Source organism: Lissotriton vulgaris, unplaced genomic scaffold (assembly GCF_964263255.1).
Source record: "Lissotriton vulgaris unplaced genomic scaffold, aLisVul1.2 SCAFFOLD_370, whole genome shotgun sequence".
Lineage (NCBI taxonomy): Eukaryota > Metazoa > Chordata > Amphibia > Caudata > Salamandridae > Lissotriton > Lissotriton vulgaris.
This window is the reverse complement of record NW_028247800.1, coordinates 871441-897234: the sequence shown is the minus strand read 5'-3', so window position 1 is coordinate 897234 and position 25794 is coordinate 871441. Positions and strand designations below refer to the sequence as shown.

Sequence of the window (25794 nt, the reverse complement as noted above, 5' to 3'; positions counted from 1 at the left end):
GTAGCATTTTTTTAGTAATGCCCTGTGTAATCAGTGCTTTACTCGTGATATAATCGTGGTTTCTGAGACCGTGTGGTTTACCCTGGGTGTTTCATACTCAGTGTAAAATTGAGGGGACTGTGCATAGGGGTCCTTGCAGTGTCCTTTGTGTTTTTGTGACCCGGTAGCACTCTTTGACTGATCCCCTGTGGGGTTTTGTGTAAAAGGAAATCTTGCCAGACTGGAGGCTGTTCATAATGGAACTGAGAAGGTCAAAGTGCATTGGAAACCCGTAAAATTGTGCAAAGGCTGGCTTGATTTGAATGTGGCTCTCAGAGTGCACGCCCCCGGGGAGCTCTTTGGAGGCATGCCCTGAGGATCCGACAGCAGGGCAGGCAGCAGAGAGGCAGCCCTCAGCCTGGCACCTGCAGAGCTCCGGTCCCGGTGCGGCTGCCACTGCCGGGCTCTCGAGCGAGACTCTCGGGAGCCCCTAGCGGTAGAGCCCGTGAACTGCGGCCTTGCCCTAAAACGCAGCGCATCCTCGTCCCCGGCACTGTCCTCCTGCTCTCCCTTCGGTCCATCCTGCCACTGAGTCCGGTGTTCTGGTTTTGCCTCCATCGCGGCGGCTGGGCACCTTCTGTCCTCCAGGGAGGCGGCAGCTGGGGAGCGGAGGGGTCTCGAGTGGGCCAGGGCAGGCCCAGCATCCTTGGCCTGCTGTTGCTGAGCTGTGCGCGCAGGGTGGAAGTTTTCCGAGGTGCGGGCTGCTGCAGGAAAAGAGGCTGCCCTGCTGCTGGGCAGAAATAAAGAGTTGGGACTGCTGGCCAGGAGGAGGGCGCTGGCACAGATGATGGACAGAAAAAGGGTGCTGGGGCTGTGGAGCAAGAGGGGGTGCTTGAGCACAGCAGAATGGTGCTGTGGTAGTAGGAAAATAAGAGGGTGCTGATGCGAAAGATACAAATGGTGCTCTGTGGGTGAGCACCCGGCGGGACAGGGTCTGGCGACGAACAGTAGAAGGGTGCAGAGGACTGCGACGAGCAGCAAGAGGGTGTACCGAAAGCCGAGTAAAAAGAGGCCAGTCTAGAATGGAGGCTTCGTCTAATTGGGGGAGGTCGCCGAGGCTGTTGCTGCCGTAAACCGCAGAGGGTAGTCGAGCTGCGACGGAGAAAGGGGAGACATTTGTGGCTTAGGCGAAGTGTGCGGACCCTCAGCAGCACGGGAGTCCGGCACGGAGGCTGTGCTGCGCTTTGAGGAGGCCGGCGCGCAGCAGAGACAGGGTGCTGCTGAGGGTGCAGACAGGAGGCCGGCTGCACCAGACGTGGGGTTCTGCTGAGGCTGCGGAGAGGAGGCCGGCGTGCACCAGAGGCGGGTGCTGCTGAGGGTGCAGACAGGAGGCCGGCGTGCACCAGAAGCGGGTCCTGCTGAGGGTGCAGACAGGAGGCCGGTGTGCACCGTGTGCTGCTGAGCCGGCAAAGAGGAGGCTGCTGCCCACCCAGGAGACTGGCCTGTCAGAGGCGGGGAGCTGCTGAGGCCGCTTTGAGGAGGCTGCTACGCACCCAGGAGACTGGCCTGTCCGAGGAGGGGTGCTGAAGATGCATTGAGGAGGCTGCTGCGCACCCAGGAGACTGGCCTGTCAGAGGAGGGGTGCTGAGGCTGCTGGCGCCGAAGAGGCCGGCGCGCAGTGCCAGAGGCGGGGTGCTGCTGAGGCTGCTGTTGCTGAGGCTGCAGAGAGGAGGCTGCTGTTGCTGAGGCGGAGGGTGCTGGAGTTGTGCGGAGGGGGCGGCGCCGGCTCTGCCTTCCTGTAGGCTGCTGCTGCCTGTGCAGAGCGCGGCGCTGGCCGAGCATGGGGCTGAGCCCGGTGGGACGCAGGGGCACCGCGGGCCAGTACTGAGCAGCAGCGCGGCCGGCCGCAAGGCGCTGCGCCTCGGATGAGCCGCGCCGCGGAGGGCGCTCCTTGGGCGCAGTGAGCCGCCACCGCAGGGATGCCGTTCCCCAAGCGGATCGTGGAGCCGCAGTGGCTGTGCCGCTACGCCGGGCCGATGGGGCCCCCGGAGGAGGCCGCGGAGGTGCTGGAGCTCTGCGCCCTCAGCAATGTGGCGCTGTCCCGCGTCCTGCGGCAGCTCTCGGCGCTGGCCCGGCACGCAGCCTCCCTCTTCCAGGAGCTGGAGGCCGACATCCAGCAGGCGGGCCGCAGGGTCAGCGCCCTGCAGGGCCGGATCGGAGGCGTGCAGCGGGGGGTGAGCGCCCTGGACCCCAAGCAGGAGCCCGTGCGTGAGTACCGCAGGCGCGCTGGGTGCGAGCCGGGGAGGGGCGCTGCGTCCACATGCCCTCTGTGCCTAGCTATCCGAGGCGCCCACTGGGGCCGGCTAGGTGCACCCACTGACTGCTCCCATCTAGGTGCACACACTGTCTGTACCCATCTAGGTGCACTCACTGACTGTACCCCTGTAGGTGCACACATTGCCTGCTCCCACTGCACCCATCTATGTGCACACACTGCCTGCTCCCACTGTACCCATCTAGGTGCACACACTGACTGTACCCATCTAGGTGCACACACTGTCTGTACCCCTCTAGGTGCACACACTGCCTGCTCCCACTGCACCCATCTATGTGCACACACTGCCTGCTCCCACTGTACCCATCTAGGTGCACACACTGCCTGCTCCCACTGTACCCTTCTAGGTGCATACACTGACTGTACCCATCTAGGTGCACACACTGCCTGCTCCCACTGCACCCATCTAGGTGCACACACTGCCTGCTCGCACCTGTTCACACCCTGCCCAGTGCACCCTTCTATAGACAACCAGGTGTACTCGTGTCCTATATACAGTACACCCTCCAAGCACTTGTATCCATACTGCGCGTAATGGTCAACGCATCGTCTTATGCAGACAGCGAACTACATTTCGAGCTGTACCCACCCGAACGAGTGCACACGCTGTTCAAGCCTATGTCTTTGCCCTGCACAGATCTATTCGAAGGCACACACACAGCATGTTCGTACTGCTCAAAATATCGCGTTTCAAACACCCTGCCAAACACGAGAGTGCTCGTGTGTACACAAGCCGAGCCTCTGTGCCCTTCAGACACTTGTTTGTAGCCTTCCTCGCTGTCTAGCCCTCGCCCAGAGCGTAATCCGTGCCTGGGGTTATCAGTGCACAGGGCGCCCACCCCTCTGGTCCAGCGCTCCTTGGGACAGCCCGACGTGGACACTTGGACCAGAGGGTGCACACCTGCGCACCCACGCATTGCTAAGGCGTGACCACACTGCCCCAGACAAGCCGGAGTGGGCTCACCGCAGACGTTTGTAATGATGGCGCCTGGGGCGTAGCTTCCTGGTGCAGCAGGTGCAGTGGCACCAGAGCCCGGAGGGGTCACCGAACATTGACTATTGCTGAATTTCACATTTCAAACAGCGGCCAGGAGGAGGGGCACTTCCTTTCTAGCACTAGGGCTCGCGACGCACGGGGTACGTCACTGGACAGGGCTGTATTCACAACTCCTAAGAGGCAGCGATTTCTCCACGTGCAGAGCCAAAGGCGCAGACATCACACCCAACCCACACAAATCACTATGCACGGCCACGTTTTACACGCCCATGGTTCACCATCACAGCGGACAGTGCCCAGCACACTTTTTCTGTGCACATTGCGGCTAACACTTGACCCTTCCCCCACCTCTTGCTGCCTGAAGTGCCTTGTAACCTTTTCACCTGTTGAGTTGTCTTTGAGTACCGGGTTTGGAGGTGTAACTTGCGCGTTTCCATTCAGAATTTGGTCAGCTGTGATTGTTTTGAGCTCTGGGTTGATGTAAATGTGTGTGTTCATCGTGAGGTCTTTTGAGAGCGCAGACATGGCCTGTCTGTGTCGCAATGAAGTCGCATAGCTACAAGCTCGCACATGCACAGGGTCACACATGTCTTCGCTTGGAATGCGGAGTGGGGATTCTCTGGCTGTCCCTTCCTGGTGAGCGAGGCCTGCAGGTGTCAGCACGGCTCAGAGTCCCATGCTAGAGGGAGGGCAGGCCGTGCCACTCAGGGGGGCGGAGTCTAGCAGGAATGTGAATGACATTCCGAGGTGGGGGGGGGGGGGGGGGTAGTGTGTGAGGCGGCATCCCTGGTTCTGTGTGCTTGCTACTAGCAAACGAGGTCGAAAAACGACGGCTGCCTACACACAATTACGTTTCATTTCTGTTGTCTTATTCCCGGCTATACCAAATTAATTCTGCTCTGGTGGGTGTGGCTTGACTGCGGCTATGTGTCGATGCATTCGATTCTACTCGTGCGTCTTTGCAATTGTGCGCACGCGTGTGGTTGTGTGCCTAAGTTTGGATATGTGCATATGTGCATAATTTGCATTGTGTGTTTGTGTAATCTGTGGGAGTGCGGTTAGGTGTGTTTAGATATGGTCGTGTTTACGTGCTGTTGCCTTTGGTGTAGTTTTGCCCCTACCTGCGGTTGTGCAGGCGTTTCTACTTGCGTGTGCCTTGGTGTGATTGCGTGTATGTGTGTCTGACAGCATGTTTGTGTCTCCGCGCTTGCCCTGTGATGATGTCACTGTTTCCGAGCCCCTGAATGGGGAGCTCCCCGTCTGCCTGCCGTTGCCTAGACGTTTTTTTGTCAGTGAAATTTGGAGGGGGGGGGGGGGGGTTATATTCATTGGAAGACTCGCTCCCCTGTCATTTCCATGGCCTCTGGGCCGGAGCGCTCACCTAGCCTTTGATCTGCGGCGCAGCCGCCCGCAGACTCCCAAATCCTTCTCTCAGATGTAATCGGGGTAGTAACAGGAAGGCGTGTGAGCGCAGTGTGCGCATGTGACGGCGGCGGGAGGCTGGGCCTGCTCCCGCCAGGCTGACAAATAACAGTGTTCGTGTGTGTGTCTGCCTGTGGGGGTGTGTGTGTGGGGAGGGGGGCAAGCATGCAACTCAGCCGCCCCTATATCCGATAACCGCGACTCCGCACCTGCACGGGAGCCAAACAAAACCTCAGCTAGCGAAGACAGATCAGTTTCTTAAGATAGCCTAGAGGGTTGATGCGCATGCTGGAGACGCGTGGGTAAAAACAGCTCAACTGGGTGGTCGTAACACGTGCTATTTAGGGCGATACCAAGCTGCATACGTGTGACAGCTATTATTATATTATATATATGAATATACGTGTGACAGCAATATATATATATATCTATATATATATATATATATATATATATATATATATATATATATACACACACACACACACACACACACACACACACACATACACACACACTCACCGCTTTGCGCGAGCCATGAAACAGTGCCACCATTGCCGGTGCCCCCGAGGCGAAGCCAGCCTCCCTGTCTCGTGCAGACGCCAGAGTATGGAACCATTCTAACAAGGAGTATGCAAATACATGTTTGTGTTTTTTTTGCATTATAACTACCGTGGATGGTGCGGATGCGTTCTGCAATGGTTTACAGTGGTAATTACATAAGGATGATATTGTATTCACACCAAGCAAACACATATAGTAGAAACTAACTATCGTTTCTAGGCGCTAGCGGGGGGTGCTGATATTACCTCACCATGGTTCTCGCTGTGTTGTCTGCAGAAAAAGGAAGCAGGAGCTGGGGCCCCCAGGCCACAGGCGGGTCTGTGCAGCAGGCGCTCGTGCACTGAGCTACCTTATCTAATGGTGCATGCGCATGTTTACAGTAATGAATGGTGTCCGATTCTTGTGTGGGCCAGAATCACTCAATACTGTGAAGAGGTGTATTTTATTGATTTGGGTTTGAGCTGTTTTTATAGCGCATACCGCAAACTGAGCTGCCTCTTTGCGCTTGTGTGATTGGACGTATTGCAGCGCTCGAACCCGTGCGCCACGAGATACACGTAAAGCTCGACAGAAGGCGCGAAGCAGTATCAGTAAGTGGTAGGAACCCGCGCAAACAGTATGCACGCATATCTCGGGAGCGTGTCCTGCACCCACTGAGCTACCATTATGCATTACATCAGTTTCCACAAGTTTTGATCGTTACTGAGCAGGACGAGGCAGGTCAGCTGTTTCTGAACCATGACACCACGACCCCACCCTGAAGACTTCCTAAGTTTCGTGGTTGCCACGGTTCCACGTTTCCACCCCGCACTATCGCCGTGTGCACAGCCGGGTCCGCGGCTTCCTTCCGGCTCCCTCCTAGAGGGCCGCAGTGACCGGGAATGAATGGGGCAGGCCTCGCCACACTGTTATGTGCGCCCCTTTACTGCACGGTGACTGCATCCCAGAACAATGCCTGGCCGGCCCGCTCACAATGGCCTCACTTGTACGCAGGGCAGGTCAAGAGTGCAATTTGACACAAAACTGTAACTACTCTGTACACGGAGGATACATTTCTTGAAACATTCTACCAAAGTTGTTCCCCACATAGCTACAGTAGCTGTTGCCTTCGCATATTTTTTTCATGACACTTGTTTTTTTGTTTTTGTATGCATTTTGCTTTATTACTCTACTGCTGGGAAAATAAGTGTGGCCAATAAAATGTGTTATTTGAAGTGTGCGTCTCTTGTAAGGTGCACACGCACACCCCGGGGAGATATATATATATATATATATATATATATATATATATATATATATATATATATATATATATATATATATATATATATATATATATATATATATATATAATGTTTTTATTTTTTTTCAGGTGTTTATTATACCCTTACTGAATGGTATTTTTTTTAACAATCTTCTGGAGGATGAAAGGCTGAGTGGGCCTGACGGGATCCGAACCTGTGATCATAGGTTTCACACAGATCACTGCAGTAGGTGCATTGGCCCATTGGGCCTCTAGGCCCATCACGACCACTGGCCAGCGACGCATTTATCACTAAAGGCAAGCGTCATGTTGTTATCGGATTACAACCCAGCTCCCTTGAGGAATCACTGTTTACTGCCTTGCAGATTCCTTGTTACAGTCACTTTACAGAGGAAGCCCTCTTGGGCCACACCTGCAAAGGGGGCCTGATGGCATTTTACCCCATGCCAGGACCTGGCCCCAAGTGACTTGGTTGCCCTTCAGTTCCTCTATCTATGAGCTGAAATAACATGACAATATAGCGTGGCCTAGACTATCCCTGAGTACCTGGTGCCCATAAAGTTATTTATTGTCATTGTTGTGAGTGGGCAGGGATATCCGACCCACGCAGGGGCCTAAAGCTCCACTTTAAGGTGACAGGTCGCCTTGGCACCGGTGCCAGGGGTGTGTGGCTGAGGTTCACTACTCAACTGGTGAGCCACAGAGACCCCTTTTTTCGAAGCTTGCAGTAGGGCCCAGCACCCTTTCGGTGCCCATGGCTACAGAGCGGAAAGCACGCTGCCAAGATGCCAGCCAGCTTCACTTCACTTCAAATAAAGACGGGCCATGTGTCTTTCTTCTTTCTCCTCACATAGTTTTCGAAGATAACTGTGCCAAGTTTGCCTGTGTTTCAAACCCAAGTCATTTGAACTACTTGCTGAGAATCCATTCAGTCTTTTTTTTTTTTGTATTTAAGCTTTGCGGGTGGGTGGGTTGTTGGGTCCTGCAAGCAGTGCAGCTTTTGTTGATTGCTTCATTTTAGACCCAGACAAATAGTGTTTTTTCAAGCTGATTTAGAGGGAAGCGGAAAGGGGGCAAGACATGGGGAGGCAATGCCACCGTGCACCAACACAGATGCATTTAATTTGTTTCATAGTGCCACTCATGCCAGTGTGGGGTGTCGGAGCACTTCACATCACGCACACTGCGCAGAGACAGTCGATCGTGGGTGTGTGGATCGGTGTATAGGAGATGTTGCGTAGGACAGAGGACTGCAAGGTGTGGTTGCCACGTGTCATCCATACCGGTAGACTGTATAGATTAAGAGTGCTTGGTCTGGAGAAGCACAGACTCAGAATTATAAACGTAAGACCATGGTTGGGGGTTCTCTCTAATAATCATAATTGATTTATATGCAAATGGACCCTTTTTCTAGGATAGTGAAAGACTGGGGAACCAATCCAAACACTCTGTTCTGATTTGTTACCTTTGCCTCAAATTGTAAAGCGCTCTGATATCCTTCGGGATCAAGTTCTCGCTATATAAAACTTTATAAATATAATAAAATGAAAAATATGGCATGCCTGGGTCACTTTTCTCCTCCAGGCTTGGCCCTGCGTAGGCTGCTTTCTATGATAAGCTATAGCATATAGACTACAGTCTTCTACTTTATAGATATTGTTTAAGATGATATTCTGTGTACCATGGGCATAGTAAACAGATTAGACTGAGAGCACGATTGTAGGGATTGACGACAAGTACAATCATTTTTTAATACATGTTGCCCTAAGTTGGCCTGCCCATTCCTGTAAGGCTTAAAGAAAAGGGCACTGACCTGTGGGAGCGTACCCAGCCTCAAGACCTTGCAGGGTTCTTCTATCTAACATCATAATTTAAAATCATATACATTCTCACTACTTTCTCCACCCACTCACAGCCCCCAGGTGAACCTCGGAAGGAATTGGAAACAGTTGTTCAGTGCCCACAAACTCCAAATCTTCCAAAAATCCTGTGGTTTGCATGTCAGTGGAACACGTTTGCACTGGCTTGATCATACGTGTGCTAGCACTTCATAAATAGATTCATTTAATTATTTATATGCAAATGTTTAACCTTAGGATGGAATACAACCTCTTCTCTCAACTTGTTATTCCTTATTAAGTACTGAAAATGTTGCAAAATTGGCTCCTCCTAATTTTAGTAGGTGTACTATCGTATTGAATGAGTACGCTGGGATGTACAACTTGGCATTGGGATTTGATGCGTACACTGGGGTGTACAACTTGGCATAGGAATTTTGCGCGTACGCTTGGACGTACAACTTGGCATTGGGATTAAAAACACTGGGGCGTAAAACTTGGCTTTGGAATTTGGCACGTACACTGGGACGTACAACTTGGCATTGGGATTTGGCACGTACTCTGGGACGTACAACTTGGCATTGGGATTTGGCACGTACTCTGGGACGTACAACTTGGCATTGGGATTTCACACATATGCTGGGATGTACAATTTGGCATTGGGATTTGACGCGTATGCTGGGACGTACAACTTGGCATTGGGATTTGGCAAGTACGCTGGGACGTACAACTTGGAATTGGGATTTGACATGTACGCTGGGATGTACAATTTGGCATTGGGATTTGACGCGTATGCTGGGACGTACAACTTGGCATTGGGATTTGGCAAGTACGCTGGGACGTACAACTTGGAATTGGGATTTGACATGTACGCTGGGCCGTACAACTTGGCATTTGGATTTGACACGTACGCTGGGATGTACAACTTGCCATTGTGATTTGACGCGTACGCTGGGACATACAACTTGGCATTGGGATTGGACACGTATGCCGGGACGTACAACTTGGCATCGGGATTAGACGCGTGTGCGGGGACGTAGAACTTGGCATTGGGATTTGACGCGTATGCTGGGACATACAATTTGGCATTGAGCTTTAACACGTATGCTGGGACAAACAACTTGCATTGGGATCTGATGGATGAGCTTGTCATTGTAAGAAAGAATATTAAACATTTTCACCTGTGAGCGCATTGGTTCCTACATACTGCATGGTACAAAAACAGCGTAAAAATCTGTGAACTCAGAGCAGGGACACGAAAGGCGGAGTCAGAATCTGGGTATTTGATTAATGTCCTTGAGTAGGATGGCGGCCATCCTGTCATGGCTTGTTTTGAACTCTTCAAAGGATTTTTTGAACTTATCAGTAATGGAATGAGCGACTGCATTTATAAAGCGTACACTGGAGAGTAAAACATCTTGAGGTTTTCAACTTCTTGATTGGCAATCGTGCATGGAGAGGTTTTCATTTAAAAGAAATGCAGTATGTTTAACAACTAGTTAAAAAAAGTATCCCAAATTCTGAGACTCTTCTTCATCCTTTACTGGACGGGACAGGGGTTGTTGGACAATGAGTTTTTTTTTAGCAGATCTCAACCATAATTTTTGGGGCGACATTGAGCTTTTTTTGGAGGACGCGGAGACCCATAGTAAGAATATACAGTTCCTGATATGCACTTACCTTTCAATATTTTGCCCCTCAACATTCCGGCCGTGATATTCTTGTACCATGATATTCTGGCAGGATGTACGTTTTTACAACGCATGCTTTTACCACGCATGCAGTTACAACGCAAGTTTTACAACGCAAGCCATTACAACACATTGCTTTGGGGGGTTCTGGATAATGAATAGTTTAATTTACTATTCCAACTCCAGTCCCCGTGGATAGTAGGGAAGGTGTTGGATAGTAAATTAAACTATTACTTATCCTAGAGTGCCCCCCAGTGCAATGCGTTGTAATGGTTTTCGTTGTAAAACCTGCGATGTAAAAGCACTGCGTGGTAAAAGTTGCGTGGTAAAGGATGTTTCCCATTCTGGCATAGTTCAATTGGTCTCACAAAAATAGGTCTTCTTTCAAAAGCAATGACATACAGATGCATTTTTAACGTAGGTGTGCGTGTCACTTGTTGAATTTGCTGTAGAGTAATTACAAGAATTTATGGTGAGTTTACACAAGATTGCACAGGATTACACGAGGGGGTACACCTGTATTTAGTTTCTATTTCCTTAGCCCAAAATGCACTCTCGTTAGCCAAAAGAAGCATTTTGTGCTAAGAAAGTAGTCTACCTGCAATAGAAAGGAGCAGCAGCCACTAGCACTCTGTTCCTATGCTCATGAGTAGGCATTTTTTGCCCCAAATTATGTGAACAGGCACAATTGCGTAATTTTCAGAAATTTCGTATCACAAGAGTAATGCAAAAGGACTCTGATTACTCTGGCGTAATTAAAATGTTGCCCAGGCGTAGTTAAAGCAAAACAGTTGCTAGACAGGTGTGGGCTGTAGTCACAGCAGGGTGAGGTGAGTTTCCATGAGCAATGCTTGGTTTCTAATTTGGGTGACCACTCATATGGTTTATTAAAAAAAAAAGACAAACCCTGGTGTCTTCCTAATTTGGAGTTAAATCCTGAAAAGGATACCTTTGATTTTACTTGTGTTAACCTGGGGCCTGCTAGCAATGTTTTAAAATATTTCAGGTACAAGCCCCCAGGTGAAGTCTGGCTGGTGGCTGTGTAAAGTCGGTATGCTAGCCCTTGATTCTTTATGTAGAGCTTTATTGTGTTGATATAAGTATTGCTAAGTGTCAGGGATACGAGTTGTTGCCCATTGCCGCTGCCAACACTGTTAATGAATGCACCAGCACAACAACTCACCACCTCACTCCTAAAAGTGTGACAGAACAGACTATTCCAGGCCACTAAAAGCTATAGGAATGGCTCAGGAAGCAGGTATTTGTCATTTTTAATGCATATTCAATAATTAAATAACTGTTGTTGTGCTCATTTCCAAATTAGCAAACAGCGCTCCAAGTGGTCGACTGCCATAAGAGCCAGTGTTGATTATAAAGTGCCCGTGCTGAGCATTGGAAACCACCAGCACAAATTAAGCACTGGATGGTATAGTAAACGACGTGATAGCGGACTCAGCCACCACTCGCGAATGGACAATCCCTGCCCTCAAGAATCTTGCTTTTGGTCCCATGGGGTGTTCTGAAGTTGGAGTCGTAGTTGTCAAGAAAACTGTAATGGTCCCAAAGTTGTTTGGTTTTTGTACATTTCAATGAAAAACAAATACAAACCTCACTCCGTGCCACAAAAGGGCATTAAGTTATTCGACTGTAAACAGAGCGCATTGGCATTAAATGCTGCAGATTCGTGCCATCTTCTGCATGACATGGGGGTCTCCAGGTGGCCAGCATCAGTACTTCACAGTCATAGGGCCTGCTGACTATGCCCTACCTTTTGGAGAGCATGTACATAGGCATGTCCAGCCATTGCATTTATAGAATGCGGGTATTCAGGCGCTAAGGACAGAATGTGATGGCATTCATTAATCTCCGCTGGGTGTTGAGGGCTTGGATGCCATTGGCTACTTGCTTGTGGCCGGGGGAGCATAGGGTACAGCCTCTGCCGTCTCCTTGCCTGTGTCTGGTAGGATGGCAGCCCCCCACTGCTCTGTGTGTATGTGGGGGTGGTTCCACCCCTGAATAATATTAGGCACATGGACTTACCAGGTGAGTGCCTCACATTTCCATGAATCTTCTGGCACCTTCAACCCAAGACATCTCACTGGGTTTCCGGCTCCAGGTGCCTGAATTAGGTCTGGGCGAAGTTCATGGAGTTCTCCTACGCGGAACTTCAGGAAGTGACCAAAACTCTGCGGGCACTACATGGAGTTCCGCAATCTGTGCAGTGCATTAGGTCGCGCCATTCGTGCTGATTTTTAGCACCAAGTGTTTGTCCGGCACTGAAAAATCTGCACGAATGGCTCTATTCACAGCGCAAGAGGGCGCTGATTCTTTCTGCTGCTCGAGTTGAAGTTCTACTCGAGTGGCAGCTTCCTGAATGCGAACGGAAGGTTTCTCAATGTGAGCGGTAGCGGCCACCCGCAACCGCCCGCGTTGAGAAATCTTGCCGGGAGGTGGTCTGGAGTAAGATTTTCCTCATTCGTGCTCTTGTCGAGCGCAAGCGAGGAAAAAACTCTGCTACACAGACTTTTTTCAGAATACCACGCTGAGTGGGAAATACTCCACGAGCAGAGTGGAATTTCACGCCCAGGCCTAGTCTGAAGTCACTATAGGCACTAGCTAAAAATCACTACAGGCAGCAAGGTGATAGTTACAGGTAAGTGACTTTTCCATGCCTTCTTACTTGCACTCTGATGCTATCATGTTGCGCCACAAAGTGACTCTGTAAGTTAACAAAAGCATTACATACAAAACTCCCAGGCGAAATTTGAGAGGGGTAGTGCCCACAGAACCCAATGCACTCTTTCTGCAGATGTGAGAGCCTAAAAAGTCTGGCAGAAGTTGTGGTGTCTGAGGAACTTCGTGGAGCGGACATGACCATGTGGGCTTCTCGCTGAGACTGGAACATTATTCCTTCCATCACAACCTGCTTTCAGCAAGGCTCTCCATTGGTGGAAGGTTTCACCTGATTGTGGCTTGGTACGCCTGTACAGCTACCATCAGCACCAGTGAGCTGCAGTTTCGCAGCAGAGCTATGCTGCACCACTTCAATCAGGGAATGCGCAAGAGGGAAATAGAATGTTGCTACGTCAGTGTCCTAGCAAGTTTGCCATAGGCTCTAATGCAAGCAAGGAATAAGGGCTGGCGTGTATTTTTGGATTGGTTTACAGAAGAATGCCATGATGGGAGTACAGGAGGCTCTTACACCTCTTGTCCCCTGGGCCTATACACCCTCTGCACAATGGAATGCTACACTCCTGTGCTACATTCCATTGGACAAGGACATTTCTGGGTTGGACCATTTTGAATATATATATCCAGGATAAGTGGGTGGGAGCAGGTGTGGCGGCACCGATTGGAGGTAGGGGGGCGGGGTTAGAGGGGGGTAGGATGCGTGAGGTAGGGCTGAGGACGCCGCATTCTCGCCCGTCTCTCCTTCATAGTCCTCCCTTGCACGGCTACATGAAGCACACCCAGGCTCCCAGTCAGCCAATCAGAACGCTGCCTTAGCAGCGTTGTGATTGGTCTGAGTGCCGTTTTTCGGCACTCAGACGCTGACTGGATGCCTGGGCATGTTCTCCACATAGGCTGTAATGCAGCCTGCATGGAGAACATGCAAAGTGCGCAAGACTGTTTTGGGCGGCCCGGCATGCCCGTCCAAGCAGTCATTCTGCACTTTAGGAGTGTGCTACCACTCCTCCCCTGCCCCCGATGGCTCACGCAAAGCTGTGGGCAGAAGTAGGGAAGGTAAAATTATAATAACGCAAGTTATTATCATTTTATTTTCTCTGTCTGTAGTGGGGCGATGCTCCTCCACCTTAGAGGAGGAGCCGCCACTGGATGGGAGGCAGCCTCTTGCTTAGCTGCCAAACCCTTGCTCGCATTTCCTTGGCACAGGTAAATTTATTTTGAAGAAGGATCTAGGGTGCATTAAAACCGAAACTGGCCCTAAATTACCGAGACAACGGCCCTAGGGTGCAGGAACGGGGTGACTAGAAGAGAGAAACCTTAACCAAGAAGTACAAGAGAGGTAATGAAAAGAAAACAGTAAAAGGAAGGGGCAAAGCCACCGCAGCCAATTCAGGAAGCGCCAACGAAGAAAGAGCCGAAAGCACATGGGATACGTTATATTCTACATACATTTCCATACATTGTCAGTCACGTAACAACGATCCTTTGTGGGTTTTGGATACATGCCTAAAAAGCCTGGAACCAACCGATTTCCTTGACGAAATTCGCTTTTTGTGTGTCTGTGGAGCAGAGAACGACTTGCAGTTTTGAAACGCTACTTACAACTCTGAATGCTGTTTGAGGAAGAGAGGATGCTTACAAAACAAAATGGCGTCTTACCATGCTAAAATGGCTATTTAAATTGCTGGGTGACTATTTACAAAGATGAATGCGTTTAGAATGTAAATGAGTACTTACAATGCTGAACCGCCTTCCTATAACATAAAATAGCAAATTACATGGCAGGTTGTGTACTTACGGCCCTGAATGACCATCTACAATCTGAATAGATACTTTTAAGAGTAAGTGGTTACTTACAGCCACCAAATGGCTATTTACAATACCAAGAGCATACTTACACTGGCTACTTATTTTGATTACATGTAGTATCAAATTGCTACCTAAAATTCTGAAGATCTACTTACAACATTGAATATCTATCTACAGTCCTGGATTACTTACAAACAAAATATCTATATACACGCTAAATGGTTAGTTAGAGCCACCAAATGGCTATTCACAATGCTAAACATCTTTACATGACATCACATTGTCATTTACAATGATCAATCATTTCTTATGCTGAATGGGTTCTTAAAATCATGAATGGCTACTTAGAATGATAAATGGCTACTTAGACTCCTAAATGCCTGCTTACAACACTGAACGGCTAGTGGCTACACCATATGGCTTCTTTCAATACTAGTGGATGAAATTCAGCACCGAGTGGCTATACCATTGTTTAACTGCTTACCCATATGCAAGGATTGTTGCTAAAAATGGTGATGATATGCTTACAGCTCCATATAGTACTTACAGTAAGGAGTGGCTACTAACAACACGTCAATGGCTGCCTTGTTTGTGCCACTAATGCGCTAAATTGGTAAAATATTTCAGTGGGTTCAACTCAGATTCAGCCTACTTGTCGGCAGTCTACCGCCAAGGGGTTAAATTCTTATTGGACCAACTCAACTGGGCCCGTCATCATTGTTAAGTAAAAAAAAATGAGTAGCTCAGTGTGATTGATATGAACACCTGTTTTTACAGCACTTTGAAGAAAGCCTTTGGTAGTAAGCGCTACAGAAATGCCGCACCATAATTATTTCTCCGACCGACATTGAATCACGTGCTGTGTGGGGCAGGCCCACCATGTCCGAATGTCTTTTTAACTCGAAGAGTTGTCATGCTGTGTCTTATTTTATGTGCTCAAATCTCCATTCGGTCGGTCCGTCCACCCCCCTCTCCCCTTCCCGCTCCTCCTGCGGTTCCTTGACATGATTTTACATGTGTCTTTGGAGCTGGTCCTGGAGATTAACCCAGGGAAGTGTGAGAAATGAGGCAGGGGAATTCTGAAGTGTGCTAACTTCAAAAAGAAAATGTCTCCCGGCCGGGATGAGGTCATGCGCGAGGGTCAACGGCGGTCGACATCAAAGGCGGGAGAGCCAGGGCTTGCGTTGTGATTGGTTTAGGTGAGGGATGCAGCGAGAGCAGGGCTGCAGTTTTGTGTTTTAAAGAAATATGATGTCAAGTTGGGGTGTGTGGCAAGTCTTTGAAGTGAGAAGGGCCTACTTCCGAACAAGCTCAAGAAAGTGGTAAGAAAAAAGAAATGGGAAAACGGTCATTTCAAGGTGCAAAAGAAAATTAATATTTCGGATAAATATGCACGCACCGAGGCAGTGCTCAATTTGAGCAGGTGGTTGCAGGTGGACACCACAGGCATTTATTTTTGGGGACCAGCATTTGTTTTTTTACATCATTTGTTTAGCGAGTGCAAAAGAGGGAAAAACACACAAACCGGAAAGACAAAGGAAGAGAAAGACAGCAAAACCTTCAAGAGGGAGAAAGCAGGAACGTGTAAAAGCTAGAAAAAAGGAGAAGGGAGTGTTTGGCAGTGGATTAAAGACAACCAGCCTCAGTATCAGGCACGCTGGCATGTGGTTGCACCTGAGCAGAGCTTTCGTCACCAGCGCGCTTTCTTTCACAAATTAAGCCCTGTCAACAGGCTTTGATTAAGAGCAAGAAATCCTATAAAGGGGGAAGCATGATAAAGATGGAAAAACAGTGACAAATAGAGAAAACAGGGATCAATAAGAACCTGCAAGAGTTGCATAAAGAGAGAGGGAGTGTCTGGTGGTAGGTTAAAGAGGCATGAGATGGAATCAATGCTATGCCGCCTTGGTATTCACCACCCAAACCTTCTATAGCTCCAGCCGTAACCTTTGGAACAAAACTTTAGACCCAAGCACTTATTCTTTTACAAAGAAGTACTACATCCAGCGTTGGCCTAGCGCGAGGTGCAAGTAGTTTTTTCCAAAGTAGGAGGGCAACAATGTAACATTTTTCTTTTCAGCTGGCCAATCGATTTAGTAGCTATAATCACTATTTTTTCGTGTATACCAAGCCTCTTAGTCCTCTTTGTAAATCATCAGGTTTCTAATCTTATCTTAAGATATTTTATTCAATTCAAACATCACTTTACTTTGGCAGACTCAGCTAACGCATTTCATCCCTAAAGGGACTTCACCAGGGCAATTTTCTGAGGTTTCTTTTACCATGGCCAATGTTTCAATTTTGATCTCTTGAATTAATTGACGTCTTACTTGACGCGCTGCGGGATCCCCTAGTGACACCTCACATAGCTCGAATGCAAGAAGCTTGCACTAAGCACCCAATCCCAAAAAGCAAGGGCACCTCTAGGTTCAAGGTAGGTCTAAGTTGCATTTTCACTAAATAAGGCACTTTTTAGCTTTAGTGAATCCATTCAAAATTCCAGGAGGCGAAGCGGTGGTCCGGATAGAGGGTATAAACTGGGTCCACACATGAAGGAGTGAGGCATGTTCCCATTGGCCAACCATTTTTGTCCCTAGATTGTAAAGCTGAGACAGCACAGTTGGATGGGGCCCGCTGCTCTAAACTATGCACTATGTGGATTGGTTGTTCTAATGGGAGGAAAAAGGTAATAAAGCTAAAATGTATTACATAAAGAAGACAGATGGATGCCATAATCTTAAAGCAGTGTTCCTTTAAAAGAGACTTTCCCCGTCAAAGACATGCATCTGTCAACAGGGAAGAGCAATCAAAGGCTTATGTGAAAGAAGGCAGCTCAAAAAAGGCAAATAGCCATGTGCAATCAAGTCAATTCTCTATTGCAGATGTGGATAGGTGTTAGTTCCAAATAGCAAATATCGTTTAACCTCACAAATGGCCTTATGTTTTTACTTCTGAACCACACAGATGTCCTTCATCCATATATTTTAAATTGCATTGCACTTATTTATCTCCATGGGTTCCGGAGTAACGTGCTACTCGCCGAAAAAGTGCTTCAACGCCTCGTCAGGGGTAGTAAGCGCTATATAAATGCAATTACAATACAATTTCATCTTGACCCCTTCTCAACCTTCATTTCTCAAGAGCGCTGATGAAGCACCACACTGGGGAATGCCACAAAGTACGAAACGTCTGTGGTTAGTTAGCTTCTTTGAGAGATGTCGAGTTTACACTGACAAAGCCATGTTTAGAATGGAAGACCCAAGTTCCAGCCTGGCACTATTGAAGCAAACATGAGGGTCCGCTCAATAAGACTTTATGTTCCTAGGCTTTCTGCCTTTGCCAAGGTCCTGAATTAGATCGAAATTCAACAATTGGTTATGTGAACGGGCATATGTGAACTCTGCAGTGAAGTGTAGCTTCCTTAGGTACACAAGACAGGGCATTGTGGAGGGGTGGAAGGCACAACCTCCTCCTTGATTCACAGAGTCAAGAATAGTGGGATTTTTCCCTTATAGATGAAATGTGAGAACTTTAAAAATTGTGCCAGTATGGTGAAGTTTCCATGTGAGCAAATGCAGAGGTGATCCCACCTGCAAAAGCCGGTGAACAGCAACAAATGTGTGTGGATGTTAGTTAAGCTCTTTACTAAAGAAGTCCTGCACACAAAAGAACATGGCAGTTATGAGTAGTGGGGATAGCATTTAGGACTGTGTGTAGTTTACATGATAAGAGTGCAATCCCGCATAGCACCTGTCACATGGTTTTCCCATAGTGTGCAGAGTTTATTTTATTTATTTTAGAGGTTTTATATAGCGCTGGCTGGACCCAGGGGTATCAGAGCGCTTTACATTTTTGAGATAGGAAGGTCGATAATACAGGGGACATACATAGCATCAATGTATATAAACAACATAAAAAGTACCCACCTGACAGATTTCACAATAATAAATATGGGCAATAAGCACACCAATATGTGGAAGATACGATAATCAAAAATATCATAAGGCACAAATTGAAAAGAGAGCCGGAAAAGTGCACAGTCAGGATAGGGAGGTTAGTGGTCCGTTGGGTTGGTAAGGAAGAGAGCGGGAGTGGCAGAAGTGGGGGGGGGGGGGGTTGGAGGGGATGAGGGCTGAGGGTGGACAGGGGAAGGGGGGTGTAAGGAGCAGTGAAGGTGGTAAACAGGGAGGGGGACGTGACGAGGAGGAAGGGCGAGTAAGGGACAGATGTGGCCAGTGGGAGAGAACAGATAGGGATTAGAGTCCCCAGTATTTATTGAGGAGATGTAGTTTGAGTTCTTTTTTGAAGCTAGAGTAGGAAGGGTTGCAGCGAAGGTCAGTTGGAAGGGCATTCCAAATGCATTCTTCGGTAATTGCCTGGCTATTTCCTTCTGCATCAGTTATAGCCAAATGTTGTGTTTTTTTGTGTATTTAAAATTTTGTTTTGCAGCCGTGCATGTTATAAAACTTCTATCTCACAAACGATTTTACACAAGACCATGCCTAGTATACCTACCTCACATACATTTTCCCTGCTAACATACAAGGCAGTAGACAAAAGTTCAGAAAAAGCACACAAGGTTACATTTTGACATGGATTAATTGTTAACACCCAAGTAGGTCAATAAAAGATACAAATCCTGTTTTTGACTCAAAATATAAAATTTGAGTTGTACATGCAATAATCCTAGTTTCTTCATGAACCATGGCTGTTCAGTGTAGGGATACCTACGTTACTTCTCACAGCCCGAGTGGCATAACGTTGTATGCAAGTTTCGACTGATGATGTGTTTGTTTAAATATTGCCTGTTCTTGCATTTCCTGTGGTATGGGCCGCCCCATTATGTTGATTTACAAATTACTTTACAGAGAATTTGCCATTCAAATTTTGGGATGAAATAAAATGTCTCACTAGTTATACAAGAAGAGGGTGACTGTAACCAAAGTAAGATAAGGTGGAAGGGAAATAGGTTTGAACCCTATAGGAAGGAGAGGATCTTCATAATCCTAAAATAGAGCCTTCACACGTGCATCATCATAGGGCTTTAATCCTCATGGGGCTGACGGATGTCCAATAAATAGCCCCCCTGCGGGGCCCGTGGGGCATTGCAACGCCGGCCCCATAATAAGCAAAGCCCTATGATGTAGCATTATTTTACAAAAACAGTGGTCCATCACAGCAATCAAAGTAGATACGTGCCAATATAGAAACACAATGATGTGTATATTTGTTTGTCCAATTGGACAGTAAATATTTAATGTAAATAATTGTTAAAAATACATACAAGTGGGGCAATATCAAACACAAGAAGAGAAACCCAGGCATGTGTAGAAGCGAGGACTTGAAACACAACGCAGTAATAGGGCCAACGAAAATGTAGGGCTACACCGAATCACATCCTCATAAACAATATAATATTGTGTCAAGGTGAATGGCGTAGACGACGTTTCGATCCCTTTAAAAAAATACTGGGATCAGATCATCTTCAGGACATATGAATAAATGCCTGAAACAAATGCCGAAGGGAGCAAGCGTGTTCCCTTTATCCGCAGAGTGGACCAGGGCCGGCCTTAGGCATGTGCAAGCTGTGCACCTGCACAGGGCCACCAAACCCCAGGGGCCACCACGCCAATATATATCCTTAATATAATAATCCTCTGAGGATGGATACATGTTTGCATGGCGGCCCCATGCAGGGATTTGGCGGCCTCTGGCTCTGTCCACTTCCAAACACCCTGACCCCTCCCCCCGCCCCCCCTCTTTACTGGCCTCCACACTCCGCCCTGCCCGGACCCCCTCTTCCGGGGCCCCCTGCCTGCGCTCCCTGCCCAGGGCCACCATGAGCCTAGGGCCGCCCCTGAGTGGACTGTGTTCCTGTTGTCTCCTGGGCACGTATATGAAGTTAACCGGGCTTTGAGCAGTCCAGGAGAGCTGTATAGTAGGTACATCTAAATGATTTCAGAACCACCTATCCAGAGAATACGGGATGGCCATCCCTATACATGCCTGAGTTTCTCTTGTGTTTGATATTGTCCCACTTGTGTGTATTTTTGACAATTGTTTACATTAAATAATTACCGCCCAATTGGATAAACAAATATAGATATCAGTTGTGTTTCTATATTGACACAGATCTTCTTTCATTTTGTTGTGAGGGAACACTATTTTTGTAAAATAATCTTGTACCCAAGTCCCTGACCATTTCATTGGGTTCCCTTGTCTTTGTGAACTATGATGAAGCATGACACCCTCTGGGTGTGTGAAGACTCTATCTTCGGATTATGAAGATCTTCTCCTTCCTATAGGGTTCCAATCTTTGTCCTTGTCTCCTGACTATTCTTTATGAACAGTCACCCTCTTCTTGTGTAACTATTAGGAGACGGGAGTCCGGGTGCTTTATGAGCTCCCATTCCCCTTTTAGATTACTTGATGAAAAACATCACCATACATACTAATGAGACATCATACATAAATATGAAGTTCACTAGGATAACCAAAGCATGTCCTTGATTAACCTCATCGCTGCTATTGCTATTTTCCCCCTATGCTGGGCCCCAATGATAATGGGTGTGGTCGTGACGGAACCATTCCGTCATCAGCACAGCTCAACCGTGTCTGATGACGGAATGGTTCCGTCACCAGCATCGAAGGGGTTAATATAAGGGACTTCTAAATGCTAGCAGACATTGTAGCCTATTCTACATGATTTAATCTAGCAGATATTTACCTTATTTTAATTTTAACTGATGTGACCAACCTGATTCTGTAACTTTGCTGAAGTGTTCACAGTAACACAGAGAATATTAAGGTGTACAGTTGATTGTATTAAAACTGACAATTAATGAAAACATTTACAGAGATAGAACTTCATAGACACACATGAAATCCTTGATTTATAAACATTTAAAAGGCAAAGGCAGAAGCACAGTTTATATTGATGCAGTTATTCATTTGACATTATCATATTGCCCGTTTCATTATCAACTATACATAATTCAAATGGCAACATGTTTCAGCCTAAATCCACATTGGATCAGTCTTATTCAGAACATATTTATGAGTGTAATACCTTTGTGTTCTCCCTTAAAAATAGAAGACTTGTATCATATGTCTCATATATTGTTCATCACTGCTGACAATTGATTTCCAAACTGAAATCAGCATGAGTCTCCACTACATTACACACTGCTTTAACTTAGTTCAGTAGCTAGATGGAGAAGATTTGCTGTTTACGAAGACACCTGAAATAACCATTAGCATGGAAGAAATACTAGAGTGGCTTCCTATTAGGAACTTGTTTCTTTAGCATGCTCGAATGTACACTATAGCCGTTTCAAGTACATAAACCTCAAATAATTTCAACAGTAAAGAGGTGACAGGCTGTCCAGCAATGAAAAGTTAGAATCTTGCTATTTACGCAACGCTGATTTAGGAAAGGCTTTGCAGAAGTTCATAGGGAAGTGTCAAGCAAGGCATGGCAGATTGCTTTTACATCGCTCCAAGCCTAACTTCTCACCAGTCCTTCATGGGACATGGTAGATTACCAGCCTTTACCTCTGGTGTTAGCTAAGACATCTGATCCGCCTGCAGGACATTGCACTGGGTCTTGGCACAGTTGGGCCTGCCTGGCTGTGTGCACTGCACACTTCCAAAAAGTGGTGTTTCCAATCATTACAGTCTCCATGTAATCGGCCTTTGGCATCAGAATGTGTACTGACGGCGGGGCTGTTACTGTACCAGCCTGGACAAGAAGGCATCTGTGCAGACTGGAAGCTCTGTCCCATGGCTTTAGAAATAGAAAGTCTCCTGAGGGGAGAAAAGTGATATGCAACTCTAATGTTTTATATGCATTTTCAGCATAACCCTCAGCTCTATAAAACGAAGGCCTGCCTGCAAGACTACAGAAAGAGCTTCAGGTCACATTGCTGGTGAATCGAGAAGGCCCAGTAGTGGACAAAGTTATCAGAGTGCACCTACTGCATAGGACGCTCACATGCTTAGGCACATATGGAGCAGGTCTGTCACATGTAAGGCGTGCTAAATGCAGAACAGAACATATGCAGGCTGCTAATGTTTCCGGTCCAGGGAGGACCTGGCTTGGCAGTTCAGAGTGGACTGTTCCCATGAGGCACAGGGGCAAGACTGATTTGCATGTGGCTGGGTCTAAAGTGGAGTGGCATGGGGAGCAAAAGAACCAGGGATTTAACCCAGATCCATTGACTGGGGTGAATGTTTGATTTGCTCTTCATTCCAGCCATCATCTGTGTGTCCATTGCTAATGGATGTAGTCACACAGTGGTCACACGTTTGTTCCTCCCCTGTGCATCATGGTAAATGGAGTTCAAGGAAGTCCACAGCTTACAAATGTTTTCTTGTGTTCATTTGAGAGTTAAAGCCCAGCCAGTGCTGCTGGTCCTGACACCAGTATTTTTTTCTTCTGAACTCTTCAGAATGGCAGAGAGTCCTTTGGAGGGAACACTGCATGCTACTTAGGGTCTGTGGATAAGTACCAAACAGCTTCAAGATGCAGACTCCTGGCTGCGGAAACCAAGCACCAGCTTCATTGCTAAGAGTTGGAGTTGCACACTGGCTATAGGTGTGTCCCAACACTCCCTAGTGCATCATGGCAAATGCAGTTCAAGGCAAGCTGCACCTGACGTCTTTGTGGTAGGACAGAGGTGTGTATCATTTTCAAAGCCCTGGTTGTTGTGCAAACCCACAGTGATTGGAAATGTATCCCTCCTCAACCCAGATACCAATGGTGCATTATTTAATTCAAGAGGTTTTTATGGTGGGTGGAGTAGTCATAATAACTATATTGTGGGTTTATAGGCATAAATTGCTTCTTTGTCAGATCATAAGTACTCAGTGGCGGCTGGTACGGTATGGGGATATTGAAGGGAAAAAAATAAAATTCACTTACCTGATCGCCGCCTCTCTCCTCCATCTCTCCCACTCCGTCTCTCCTCCGCTCCTCAACCAGAAAGCACTCAGGCTCCCCTAAGGCAATCACAACGTTGCACTGCAGCGTTGTGATTGGTATGAGCGCCGCGGTTCGGCGCTCAGATGGGGAATGGGAGCCTGGGCATGTTCTCCACCCAGGCTATAATAATACAGAATGGGTGGAGAACATACAAAGTGCGCATGATGGTGTGGCCATGCCAAGCCGGCCGGTCAAACCATCATGCACATTCTCGAATGCAGCAACCACTCCTCCTCCCGAATGTCACGGGTGCCAAGCCCCGTCCCAACCTAACCGATACTAAAATTAAATGATAACAACTTATGTTATCATTTCATTTTTTTCTTTTACACTGCTCCGCGAGCAGTGGGGGGATGCTCCTCCACCTTAGTGGAGGAGCCGCCACTGTGAATACTACTCGGTTTTGTTACCCTATAGCACAGCCATACGATTTTATGGAACTGATGAGGATAAAAGCTGAGTTACCCAAACCAGAATTCAAACTTGTGGCTAAAAGATTTCACACGGATCCCTGCAGTTGAGATACAACCCACTGAGCAGATTTACACATCACTAACCCCTTTCTCAATGCAGTTTCTAGAGAAAGGGTGATGAGGAGAGTCCAGGCAGTACCCCAGAAGGCAAAGCAGACATTGGTTCTAGAGACTCCGATGTGCCTCCCATATCTATCAAGCGACAGATGCCGGGTGCCACTTACCCCTATGCATAAAGACCATCTCTGTCTTCTGGGATTCCTTAAGAAAAGCAGTCTGTGGTACAAATTGTAAATGACTGGCTTATGAATATCGTAAGACATAAAAATGATGGACAGAATGCGGCACAAGAGATCTGGGTTAAATCCGTCGTTCTTTTGCTCACTGTGCCACCTCAGCCCAACCATATGCAAATCAGTCTTGACCCTGCTCTTCATGGGAACAGTCCAGCTGGAACTGCCAAATCAGGTTCTCCCTGGACCGGAAACAAGCATCCTGGGACTGATTTCGGGGTATCAATCCTCATCAGCCAGACTAGCTTGAATCCAGTGGCACAGTGAGCCCGGAACCCACATCTGGGCATACCCGGCTCATTTAGGGCGAGAAATCAAAATACACAAAAATTATGATGTTTATGTGAATATTCATATGGCAGGTCCTTGTGTTGTGCTGGAAAGCAAAGTTTGAACAAGTTGCAACATCATCTTCTTTCGTATGACTCTGCTCCAATCCAAGGCTTGCATCAAGCAAGGTTTCCTTAAATACGCACAAGGTTCTCTGACAATGGTGGTAAGCACAGATATGCTATCAAATGTTTTGCTTCATCGCATCACAAGGACGCGCAGCCTGTTGAGGAACTCTGTGTCCGGACAAGACAGCTGCTTTGCTGTTGCGGCCTTGATGCTACCAACACGGCATAACAAACAATGTACGCTTGTAAGTACTCTAAGAACACCTTCACAACTGGATTGCAGAAATCATGTGCTTATTTGAGATTGCACTGGGTTCGCAAATAAAATGGTGTGCAATATGCACCTGATTATGAGTTTTAATCTTTGGAATTGGGAATAACAAGTGAAGTGTGCATGTTATTCCTCGTAGCAAAATGCACACACAGCACATTTTTTGGTGTGGTGTTCGCCAAGACCATTCGGTTTTATTAAAATGATGTGTATAAAATATTTATGTATAGGTTCAGCCAGCCTTCTTCATCTATTGGTCTGTTGCTGTGTCATTCACATTTTTGGTCTGCCCTCTACAGCATAGGGCAATGGGGCAGCCCTTTTCAGTCATTAGCTTACTTAATTGGGAGTCACATCATTCTGCCCTTTCACAAAAAGCACATCCACATATGAAAAAGTTCCCTTTAGTACAAGGAACTACTATGGCAATGTGTGCTGTTTGAGAATTAAGTATATTTTTGCCCCGAAAACAGACACTCTGAACCTGTCAGGATCAGGCCTTGGACACGAGTGGAGAACAGGGGCGGCTCCTCTGTAATGGTGGAGGAGCGTCGCCCCACTGGTCAGAGTCAGTCACAGAAAAATAAAGTGATAGTAAAACAATAATATCATTTTATTTTTCTCTGACTGGTTCTAGCTGAGGCATGCCTGCGGGGCCAGGCCATGAGAGGAAAAAGTGATGGGCACTTAGAAATGCGCCTGTCGGTTTGGCCGGCAATTTTAGGCCAGCCAAACAGACATGCGCACTTCTATTTCTCCAACCCAGTTGTGTTGTTACATGAATAGTAA

General features: G+C 47.4%; 1 protein-coding gene across 1 annotated transcript in view; it reads left to right on the top strand.

Moving 5' to 3' along the window:
* Positions 1-1845: 1845 nt before the first annotated feature.
* The window catches only part of NHS (NHS actin remodeling regulator), a 468488-nt gene continuing 444539 nt past the window's right edge, over positions 1846-25794 (top strand). Inside the window, exon 1 of the mRNA XM_086949799.1 lies at positions 1846-2247. Within this exon, the coding sequence (XP_086805925.1) occupies positions 1959-2247 (289 nt within the window). The 5' untranslated portion in view covers positions 1846-1958. The remainder of the gene's footprint in view (positions 2248-25794) is intronic.